We start from the raw sequence: 11,673 nt of genomic DNA, 5'->3' as shown, positions 1-11,673 counted from the left end.
TTGCTGGCTGGTGGGGAGCAGGTCGTCGAGGGCGGCGGCGACCTCGATACTGGTGAGCTGGTCGAGGGCTATGTCGGCAGCTCGCACGAGCAGGGCCCAAAGGGTCAGCGAGGCCTCCTTGGTGATGGTCTTCTAGCTGGCAGGGGCTCCAGTGTAAGGCTGTTTGCAGCTCCGGCTCACTTCGCGGGTAAACCCGCAATGATCCGGAGCCGTGAGCCGGGGATCATGAGCCGGACGGCTCTGGCTCTTTCCGGCTCCGGCTCCCTGCAGCTCCGGATCAAGGGGGCTGAAAATTGGCGGATCTGCGGGTCGATCCACGGATTATCCGCAGATTCTCAATAAATATGCGTATTTATACTATGTAAGATATGCCATTCGAAAGCCATTCGAAGCAGCTTTCTAGCGATATAACATGTGTGTGATTTGGTGCAAAAGTGACTGAGATATTAATACAATACTATTTTGTGTCATTTCGAGTGCTTTTGGCGCCTGCATCCGGCGTCTGCACGCGGGAATTCGTCCCGATCGGGCAGTGTTCGGATTCGAACGCGGGCCTCGCGCGTCACTTGCTCGCCGTTATCCCGCCTCCTCTCCTCACTCCTCCTCCGCTTGCCTTCCACCCTCCGTCCGCGCGGCATCGTCGCGTGTGCGCGCACCGCCGTCCTCAAGGCCTCAAGCCCAGGAGCTGTGCGGTGGGGCCGCGGTGAGCTCCCGCGGCCCCAATCTCCTCTGGTGAGTTCTCCCGCGTTCTTCCCCGTCTCGCGCTCACCCTCTCGCGACCTCTCGCGATTCCCCGCCTTGCCCCCGCCTTGCCCTCGTCCTCCTCGTCCCACGCTTCGCCCTCTGTCTCCTCCGCCTGCGCTACCCTCTGCCTCTTCCCCCACGTCCCTGCCCTCCTCCTCGGATTCGCCTCGCGTCGCTCACCACCAGGTACCTCCGCGTCGTCTTCAGCGCCACCGTCTCGCCCGCACCTCGCGTCTCGCCGCACCTCGCGTCTCGCCGCACCGCGTCTCGCCCGCACCTCGCGTCTCGCGTCTCGCCCGCGTCGTCCACATCTGCCCCGCGTGGCCGGACCCTCCGCCCACACGGCGTTATCCCGCACGCGTGCGTGGCCGTTCTCTGGGGTCGCGGTGAGCTCCCGCGGCCCCGATCTTCCCTGGTGAGTCCTCACCGCCCACACTGCTCCCCGCGTCGCCTCCCCCTCCCCCGCGCTGGCAATGCCTCCAACTCGCTCCCTGGACGACCCTCATCCTCGTCTGCCCGCGGGAATTCGACCCGATCGGGCGATGTTCGGACTCGAACGCTGCGTTACGCGCGGCTTGCCCGTTCTACCTGCAGCCCCTCAAACCTCCTCCTCTCCCCGTCCACACGGCGTCATCTCGCGCGGCCGTTCCCAAGCCTGGGAGTTGAGTCATGAGATCGCGGTGAGCTCCCGCGGCCTCTTTTGGTGAGTGCTTGACTTCTTCCCGTCTCCTCTCTTCCCCGCGTCGTCTCCCCCTTCCAGGTTCCGGCCACGCTCAGGCCAACGGGCGCGCCCGTCTCGCGCTCGCGCTCGTCCGCGCTGCGCTAGTCCACTCCGCCTCGCCTACTCCGCCTCTCAACTCGCCCCCGCGTTGCCAAATCCGCGTCACGTCGTCTGCGTCACCGACGTCGCTCGTGTCGCCCGCATTGCCCAACCTCCGTCATCGCATTCGTGCGCGCCCTGGTGAGTTCCCCGCTGTCCCCACGTTGCCTTCCGCTCCCCCACGTGGGAACACCCGCAACTTGTTCCCTGGACCGCCCTCGCCCTCGCCCTCGCTCTAGCTCTTGCACCTCAAGCCCACGTCAGCCACTCCACCCGTCTTGCCCTGCCTCGCCAAGTCGCCGCCGCCGTCTCGTCCACCTCGTGCTCGCCCGCCTCACCCACTTCGCTCACGTCTCATCCGCGTCGTCATCTGCTTTGCACCCGCGTCATGCCCGTGTCACCCGTCGCGCCCTCGCCTCGCCCCCGCCTTGGCCCTGCATCGCCCGCGCCGCCCACCTGTTCCCGCACCGCTCGCGTCACCCTCGCCACACCCCGTCGTCCTTTCCGTGTCGCCCTCTCCACCTCGCCCACCTCGCCCGCACCTGCGGGCCGCGGCCCTGCTCGCCGCCTATCCCTTGTCCTCCGCATCGTCCTCAGCGCCACACGTCGCCCACGTCCCCCGCCTGCCCTGCATCGCCCATGTCACCCATGTATTGTGCCCGCTTTTCCCGCCTCGCACATGCCTTGGGTTGCCCACCTCGCTCGTTTCGTCCAGTTGTAGTTGTAGTATCTTACTGTATGCTTGTAAAGTAGTAATTCTGTCAATGAAATACCTTTCCACTGGCTTTGAATGATCATGAATGACCTGAAATTAAACAACCCAGTGAGAATGATCCGTATGAGCCTATGATCCGCACTGACCCACAATCTGCAGCTCAGTTTGCGGCTCGACCCGTGGATCACGGCTCCGGGTCGCGCGGCTCCGGCTCTTCCAGCGGCTCTGAGCTGTGCGGATCTGGATCAAGGCCAAAAATGTCACATGATCCGTGGGTTCGGATCCGGATCATCCGCGGATCGAGCCGCAAACAGCCTTACTCCAGTGCGTTGCACAAAGTGGTCGACCTTCTTCCAGACGTCAAACGCCTCGGTCGTGATGCGGTATTCATTGACAAGGGGATAGTGAGGCGGATGGGATAGAGGCGGGGAGCGCAACGAGGAGTAGAGCGGTGGTGGCGAGGCATCTGGAGAAGCGCATTCGAGTCGGGAGTGTGATGAGGGTCAGAGGAGCTTATGTCTCTTCTTATATACCCTCAGAATATCGGGCGCGTTCTTCAAATGGTGCTCGGGTTCCCATGAGTTTTCTGCTGACTCCCAGCCCTTCCACGTCACCAGGTATTCCAATTTGTCTCGTTTGCGTCCCCTCATTCGGTGGTTAAGAATAGCTTCCACTTCATGCTCTTCTTCGCCGTCTATGACGTCAGGAGGTGGACGTGGCATGTCGGGGCCATGTGCTTTGGTGACTCGATATGGAGTCAGGAGCGCGGCATGGAAGACTGGATGAATCTTCCAAGTGCGTGGTAGGTTTAATTTGAACGTTACAGGTCCCATGACCTCTGTGATAATAAAGGGTCCTTCTCGTTTAGGTGCCAGTTTCCAGTGCGGGTATGGGAGGCGGAGGTTGGTTGACTCTAGAAGGACCTTATCTCCTTTCTTGAATGAGACAAGCCATCCTGGTGACCTCCATGTCATTGCCACGGCTGCGTGATTATGGGCCGCAATTGTATTTTCTTGGTCAGCTCGTAGGGTGGAGAGCCGTTCTTCCGTGCTTGGGTATTTCGGGTTCTTCCGTGGGAGTTTGACTAGTTGCGGTTGATAACCATAGAGTAGTTCAAACGGCGATTTCTTTGTTACTGAATGTGTGCATTGATTATACGCGTATTCGAATTCCTTGAGGTGATCCACCCATTCGTTTGGGTTATTGCCGCAATAAAAACGTAGGGCGAGGTCCAATTCTTGGTTTACTCATTCTGTTTGGCCATCTGTTTGCGGGTGATATGCTGTGCTCAATGCGGTTTCTATTCCCATTAGCCGATGTAGTTCCCTGAATGCTCCTGCTACGAACTAGGGGCCTCGATCAGAGATGGTTTTAGAGGGGATTCTAAATTGACTGAAGACTTGGTCCCACAGCAGCTTGGCTGCTCCTTCTGCTGTGATATTCTTTGTGCATGGCATGAAGATGGCCATCTTTGTGACGTTGTGGTCGACGACTACTTGGACTGCATTGTATCCGTTTGATTCTGGTAGATCTGTGATGTAGTCGGTGGTTATGACGTTAAACGGCCTAGTGTTCCCGCTATGTGGGATCGGGAATAATCCTGTTTTAGTTAGGTGGGTGTTGACTTTGGTGGTTTGGCATTTTGCGCATCCTTTTACATATTCGGTGATGAAGTTACGCATTCCGTCCCTTATATAGTCTCTTTTGACTAGTTCGAAAGTCTTCTGAATCCCAGGGTGGCCCATTATGGCTGGTTCGTGATAGGTTTTGACAATGTTGCGATAGAGGTTCTCGTCGGGTGGTATGTAGATACATTCTTTGAATAGCAACAGTCCTTCTTCTTCCTTCCAATCGCTCGGCTTGCCCCAGGCAGGTCGTGGTTTGTCAGTTGCTTTTGTTGTCAGGAACTGTACTAGATCCGGGTTGCGGGCTTTGTTGTTTCGGATTTGTTGGGAGATGTCAATTTGGACAGAGTTGAGTGAGAAAATTTGTTTCGGCAGCATGACCATGTCCTTGTTATCATTCTCCCCCTGTTCATGATCTGTTCTCCTGGACAGAGCGTCGGCTTGCGCAATTGTTTTTCCAGGGTGATGTTTCAACGTGAAGTTGAACTCGTTCATGTAGTGATGCCATCTCGCTTGTCTTGGGTTTAAGCGTTGCGCGGAGCGCGGAGTGGCAATACGTTAGGTTCTGGTGGTCTGTGATGACTTCTACTGGGTGTGGTGATCCTTGCAATAAATGTCGCCATTCCTTGAATGCTCGAATGATTGCCAGTAATTCCCTGTCGTAGATCTGATAGTTTCGTTCTGCTTCTGTGAACGACTTTGATAGATATGCGCATGGGTGCCATATTCCGTCTGTTCCTTTCTGGCGTAGCACTGCTCCTGTCGCTACTTTGGACGCGTTGCATTCTACTTGGAATGGTTCGTAGGGATCTGGCATCTTGAGGATTGGTCCGGTCGTGAAACACTGCTTCACAGTCTTCGTCCCATTTGAATGGAGTGTCCTTTCGCGTTAGCGATGTCAATGGTTTGACCACCTTTGAGTAGTCCTTGATGAATCGCCTGTAGAAATTTCCAAACCCTAGGAAGGCCTGTACTTCCTTCAGTTTGGTTGGTTGCTTCCATTCTAGTACTGCTTTGATTTTTACTGGATCCATGGCTATTTTGTCGGGGCGGATGATTGATCCGAGGAATTCTACTTCTTGTCTATCGAATTCGCATTTGGATGGTTGCAGGTAGAAGTCTAGTTCTTGAATTCTTTTGAGGACTCTTAGTGTCCTTTTGTGGTGTTCCTCTAAGTTGTTAGAGAAGATTAGAATGTCGTTGATGTAGATAACCATCCACCCTTCGCGAATGAGGTCCTCGAAGTTTTGATTCATCATGCTCTGAAAGGTTGCTGGGGCGTTGCACAGTCCAAAGAACATTACTGTGGGTTCGTATAGTCCCTTGGGGGTTATAAATGCGGCCTTCCATTCGTCTCCTTTCTTGATTCGAATATTGTTGTATCCCGCTCTTACGTCCAATTTTGTAAAGTACTTGGCTCCCTTGAGCTTGTCCATCAGGTCGCTGATTAGTGGGAGTGGGTACGCATTTCGGATCGTTCCTTCATTGAGGGCCCTGTAGTCTTGGACTGGTCGTAGTGTTCTATCTTTCTTTGGAATGTAGAAGAACGGCAATGCAAACGGAGATTTCGACTCCTTGATATACCCCTTCCTCATGTTTTCCTCAATGAATTTTTCTAGCTCAGCCTGTTCTGTGAGCATGAGGGGATGGATCTTATTCCATCTCTTGTCCTTGTGGAAATCGAAGCCTGGCTTTAGATCGATTGCATGGTCCCATGGTTTGGATTCTGGAAACCGTTCTGCGGCCTTCTTCTCGAATATCTTGCGATATTCTTTCACGAAGTTCGGTAGGATTTCGTCCAACGGTACTTCGGGTTTCAGTTTATTTGCTTCAATGGCAATTTCCGCTGATTTTGTGGCTCGTCGGATCTTACTGGTTTCAAACCATTCTGTCAGGACCTTGGAGGGGTTGTGTGTTGGTTTATCGTCATCTATGTCCGTTTCTAAGTATGCAAATAACAGTCCTTGATCGTCTGCTTTGAGTGGGTACCCCCACAGGGTTCCTTCGGGGGGTGTCATTGTCTGTCGGGTTTTTTGCAGTTACTGTTGTTTCTTGATCCTATCTTGTTTGATGGTCACCTTCCCGGTTTCCCAGTTGATGATCGGGTTGTAGGTTCAAATCCAGGGCATCCCAAATATTACATCCTCACGTCCGATATTGGCCACATACCAGTTGGTAGGTAGTTGGTTGCCGTTGAGGATGAAGTTTCCTTCTACGCGGTGAGTGATGTTTCCGGAGCTGTTGATTGTGTCGTCTGCGTTTTTGAACCTGACAGGTACTGGTAGTAACACCGTTGGGAGTTTGTATTTGTTCACTATTTGTTTGTTGATAATCACTGTGTCGGCTCCTGAGTTGAGGAGGCCTTTGATTTTGACGGTGATTTTTCCCACTTCAATGTAACCGTTGAGTAATAAGGCGTGTCTTCGCCGTTCGGTATTTGATACAAGGGTTACATGAATGGTGGTTGTATTAGGCAGATCCGGCGTCGCCTCGTCCTGCCGCTCTAAAAATCCTCTGTTTCGTCGATTACAGTAGCGTTGACTTCGGCTTCGGAATCGTTGGGAGGGTCATCTTCTTGGTCCTCCTCATGGTGCGAATCTTCTGCTGTGCCGGTTTTCTTTCTTCTTGGCTGGGCAGAATCGTGCTAGGTGCTTTCCTTTCTTGCAGTAGAAGCATAGTCCCTTGCTTCGTAGGTCTTGTTCTTCTTCCACAGAGAGTTGGTTAACTTCTCCGCTGGGCTTCTCTGTAGTTGTGGTTTTAACCACCTTCGTCTTGAACCTTGGTTTGGTTCCAAGAATCTTGTCCATGTCATTCTTCATCTTCCAGTTCCTGTCTACATCGATGGCTCGCACCATCCACATATTGAGGTCTGCAGGCACCGTGGCCATGTCGAGAATCTTGTTGCGTACTGGGGCATCGAGGGATTGTCAGTACCATGCAGCTGGGTGCGTGGTTCCGTGATGAGTGCCTTCATGATTAGGTCCATAAAGGTTCCGTTAAAGGTGTTGATGGACTCATAATCCTTTGATGTCAGAGTATGCAGTCTGTTGGCAGCATGCATCTCCTCATTGAAGGGCATGAAGGTGGCAAGTAGAGTGGCAAGGAAGTTTCTCCATGTTCCGTAGCCTTGTCTATTTCCTGCTGCATCGGTTTCCCAAGCTTGGCATAGGATGGCTGTCTTCCAGATTGCTGCTGTACCTCCTTCCATGTAGGATAAGGCGGTGGTGATCATTGTTTGGTCGTCCGGGAAGTCGACAGGTCATGCGTTGAATAGCAGGAGTAGGCTTGTACAACGTGTTGAGCTTGTCTCGGTCTCCATTGAATGGTTCTGGTAGTTTAATCTTCCCTTTTCCTTGTAAGGGTATATAACCACCTAAGAGTCCTTGGGGGGTATTCCCACCTGGATTGGCGGGTGGTCCTCCTCCTGGGGGTCCCTGTGGTGGTCCCCCTCCCGGGGTTCTCCTGCTGGGGGTCCTTGTGGTGGTCCTCCTCCTCCTGGAGGTCCTAGTCCTAGCAGTTCTCCTCCTCGCCCAAGAGCAGGTAGCAGGTTCCCCAGGGGGTCACAAGGTAGGTATACCACAATCCCTAAGAGTCGAGGTAGTACCATTGATATTCATGCTGCTGCTGAAGCGCTTGCATTTGTGGGATTTGCACTCAGGGTGAAGCTTGGCACTCCTCGCCGTTCGAAGCTCCATTGAGTATCTTCCGTCCTTTGTTGAAGTGTTCTAGCCGCTTCTTCGTCGTGCCGTCTTCTCATTTCTTCCCAATTGAAGTTTAAGGGGCTTCTTCCTGACTTGTGGTCGGATTCTTCTTCTGGCTGCACTGGTTCGGTGATGGTGGTCCGTACCACCTCTGTTTCTGTGACTGTTGCCATTTCTGGTTCTGGTCCTTGGATTCGGGGTTACGTCTGGTTGTTTACCTGTGCGACTTGTTCCTGGGATTAGGGCCGTTACTGGTTCTTCTTTGGTTGTCAAGGATCTGGGTGTGAGTCTGGTGAATCTCTTGCTCATTGTCCTGAGGTGGTTCTAGCAATCCGGCCAGCTTTGGGGGCATAGGTTGGTATTGCTCCTTAGTTCGCAGTGGTGTCCACAACCTTTCGAGGCCTGTGGGGTATTGCACTGCGAATAGTTCTTCTGTAGTTCTGAGACTGGTTCGTATGGAGGTTCTAGTTCTGGTGTCTTGTACTCGTGTGCTGCCCAGTATCTGATAGAACAGCGCTGTGTGGTGCACCATTGATATCCTGTTTGGTAATGTGATAGTCGGCAGTATTGGTTTGGTTGAAGATGTGGGCATAGTCCTTGCACGATCTATCAGGTTTTTCGTTGCTTCAGTTGACATTCAAATATTCTTGAACCGTTTGAGAGCAATGCAGACTCGCTTGAGTGCTTCGAGGCGGTTGGGGTAGTCGGTGGATGAAGACCCCTGAAGTTGAATATGAACTGTTCGAGATCGGCTACATCGAACTGGAGACGTTGCACGAGCTTGGTGATTGGGTCGTGCGTGTGAAAGGCAGTTTGATTGGTTCTTTGTCCATGTCTGGAACTCCGTAGAATTCACCTAGGGTATCATCCAGGTCTGTAAGCTGCTGGTGGAGCGTTTTAACTCGAGTGCTCCAAATCTTTCTACCAAGATAGGGTCGGTCTGGAGTGTGCTTAGGTTTTCTTCGCCTTGCCTCAGGGCCCTCCTGGGGTGTAGTATTCTTCGACAGTGTCTTCGCTCGAATCCTCTTCTGCCTGAGCCTGTACTGCGGTTCTTTCTTCGTCTTTGTTGATTACTATATCGAAGGGAGTGTGGGGCTCAGGTGATGGGCTATGGATTTCAACGTGAAGGTTGGGTCGTTCGTGGAGAGGGGTCCTTGGCAATAGAATGAGGGGGGTTCCAGGTGCAGCGTATAGGTGCGAGTTGCGGGGATTTTCCCTATGGCTTGTTTCCGAACTTGCGTATTGCTGAATGATATCCATGATTTCCGATGTTTATACTGTGTTCTGCGTTCGAGCAGTACACAGCCTTCCTTGGTCCTAGATAGGTCCTCTGCACTTATCAAAGTGGAGGGTTCGAGACTTGAATCTAATGTTACGTTCAAGACTTATTCCAGACGGAATACAGCCTAGGCGCCCTGTGGTTACGGTGGCTATACTCTGGCGCTTGCGTGCTATTGAGCAAATGTGCGAGCGACAAGAGGATGAGAGTGCACGTAGCTGAGGTAGATGTAGTGTACAGAGGAGATTCAAGTCTGGGGAGGGAGCGCTCAGAGGCGTCGCCCTTATATACAGGGGGAGAGTGGGGGGAGTCATATTATCTGCGAGTCACAACGAGTCCGTATGAGATAGCCCAAGTCGCAATGACCCACGGTGACTAGGAGCGATCAGGGAGTCATGATGCAACTGAGTGAGAAGAGATGGGTCCGTATGAGTCAGGCTGCGATAGGTACGTATTTAGGGGACATGCATATCTGGGGAGTGGGGTTATTGGTGGAAATTAAAATGGGGGCAGTGTACTAGAGTCCACAATCGTAACAGACCTTGATGTGGCCAAGAACACAATAAATTGACTCAATATCAATGATCACTGTCTGGCCCTGTCTTCTGTAGTAGTGGATGTCGAGTGTAGGATGCTTCTCTGTGATAGAACATTGGTGAACAATGGCAAGAACAAGTGTACTGGGACGCAGGCGGGGAGGGAGGGCTGTCGGGATAGGACCAACGTCAACGATGACAATGTTCTCGAGCTTGCTGAAGAATGTGTGCTCTTTGAAGTCCACCAGCTGGCGCTGACGTGAGTGGTTCTTGTCGATGTCCAGCTCGTACTAATGCAAAATAATGATTGGGAGGGATAGGAGTCGCCCAAGGAATGAATAGTGCTTACCCACACATACGTCACATCTCGCCCATCCTCCTCGGGAACCCGTGCCTCGTGTGCAGTCCTGACTGTATCTCCATTGGGAAGGATTTGGAACTTAGCCCACTGTTGGACTGCAGAGGGGAGTGCACGGCAGACTTGAGCATGCGTGGCCGTGAACCACGTGCTGAGCGTTGCACAAAAGGTGTTTTGTAGGGATTTATCGACATTGAGGGTTGAGGATGATGGCAAAAGCGCGCACGATTCATCTGTAGCAACAATTAGTAGATGACTCAGCATAAGAACATGTATTTGTTGAGCATACATCCCGGGATAATTGTGCCAAAGGCCCGCTTACTGGGAGCCATCGCAAGCTCTTCATACACCCCAAAACCGATTTTTATATGTGAGAGTCTTGCAGTGTCAAGAACATAGTTGTTGAGGCTGGACCATGAGAAGCGTCGGTTGGTGATGGCGCGTTGAAGATCTCTGCAGTATTTCTCCATTGGGAAAGCCCACAATGTTCATACGGGTCCCACCACTCAAATGCTATCGGTGATATGAAGAAGAGCATGGACTGTAAGGGGACAAGTGGACAGTCGTGATGGTAAATATTGATAGTAGAGCCTAGTAGTGGTGTATAAAATCAAGACATGCAGCTATTAGTACACGGACAGAGAGAGCTCAGGGGTGACGTACGTTTCATACTTCTCAACCCAGCGCGCAAATCCTTCTTGCACCTCCTCTATCTCCTCCAAGGTGATCTCAAACTGGAGGCAGATTTTGATGAGGCGTACAAAGTTGACAAAGTGATCGTAGAACTTGTCGCATTTGAAGTGGCCGCGCAGGACTACAGGGGCGACGTACTGTATCCAAAAGGATCGAGTATCTGCAGTCCACGAAGTCTTGTCGCTTGCAACATTCGGGGGGCAAGGACCAAAGAAGTAGGGAATGGTGTCGCCAGCGGATGCACTGAGGTTGCCGATGTCTTCCCAGGCTGCTGTAGAGAACTGATATTGTTCGGAGCCCTCGTTGAGGTCCTTGTATGTACCAGCCCATAATGACATCAAGTTCTTTGCGACATTTTCCCAGATCAAATGCATGAAGTCGTAGGGAAAGGAAGATGGGAAGGAGAGGGAGGAGAGGGTGCTGAGAACGGACACACCCTTGATACCATACTCCTTCGCCAGTCTATCTGACTGCGCCTCCGTTTCCGCAAATCGGACTTCTTGGGCTTGATCCATGAACTCTTGGTGTGTGCGAAGAGGAAGTGTGGGGGGATCATAACGCGGGACTGAGTTGGAATCAGTGTGGATATTGGGATGGCGAGAGCAATCAAGAGGCACGTAGTGAACAGTTGCGTGGGAATCAGGAACACAGACACCGCGGATGGAGCACATCCGACATGGACACACTCTGTTATGCCCCTTCATCCTCATCAGCATAGATATTGCCGGTATGTCGCCAAAGACGAGGATGAGGAAGGCCCAGAGGTCGAAGAAGTTGTTGGAGAGCTAAGGCTGTTTGCAGGTCCAGCTCACTTGGCGGATCATGAGCCGATTATCCGGAGCCGTGAGCCGGGGATCATGAGCCGGGCGGCTCCGGCTCTTCCCGGATCCGGTTCCCAGCGGCTCCGGATGGAGGGTGCTGAAATTTGGCGGATCTACGGCTCGATCCATGGATTATCCGCAGATTCTTGAGTGATAGCTCATATTTGTATTTATGTACTACAAACCCTATGCTGTTCGATAGCCATTTGAAGCATCTTTCTAACGATATTATTCTTGTGTAATGTGGCCAAGAATTGACCGAGTAATAGACAAAACATGGCCTATGTTCACTTTGAGGGCGTTTGGCGCCCGCGTCTGGCCTCTGCACGCGGGAATCTGTCCCGATCGGGCTATGTTCGGATTCGAACGCGGCGTCTCGCG

At 52.6% G+C, this 11,673-nt stretch overlaps 2 protein-coding genes across 2 annotated transcripts; one reads left to right on the top strand and one right to left on the bottom strand.

The window, feature by feature from the left end:
• Positions 1-412: 412 nt before the first annotated feature.
• On the top strand, positions 413-2,285 carry BXZ73DRAFT_83404 (uncharacterized protein; the record flags this gene model as incomplete). Its single annotated transcript, XM_048023908.1, has 5 exons — positions 413-426; positions 478-732; positions 931-1,130; positions 1,505-1,705; positions 1,804-2,285. 5 exons carry the CDS (start codon positions 413-415, stop codon positions 2,283-2,285), a joined length of 1,152 nt encoding a protein of 383 aa, XP_047870980.1.
• A 7,137-nt stretch (positions 2,286-9,422) lies between these two features.
• On the bottom strand, positions 9,423-9,868 carry BXZ73DRAFT_29401 (uncharacterized protein; the record flags this gene model as incomplete). Its single annotated transcript, XM_048017777.1, has 2 exons — positions 9,423-9,710; positions 9,770-9,868. Coding segments are annotated over 2 exons (387 nt in total), but the record flags the coding sequence as incomplete, so codon positions are not given.
• Positions 9,869-11,673: the final 1,805 nt, after the last annotated feature.

Source organism: Epithele typhae, assembly GCF_022376455.1.
Source record: "Epithele typhae strain CBS 203.58 chromosome Unknown BXZ73scaffold_187, whole genome shotgun sequence".
Taxonomy (NCBI): domain Eukaryota; kingdom Fungi; phylum Basidiomycota; class Agaricomycetes; order Polyporales; family Epitheliaceae; genus Epithele; species Epithele typhae.
This window is presented reverse-complemented; position numbering and strand designations above follow the sequence as displayed.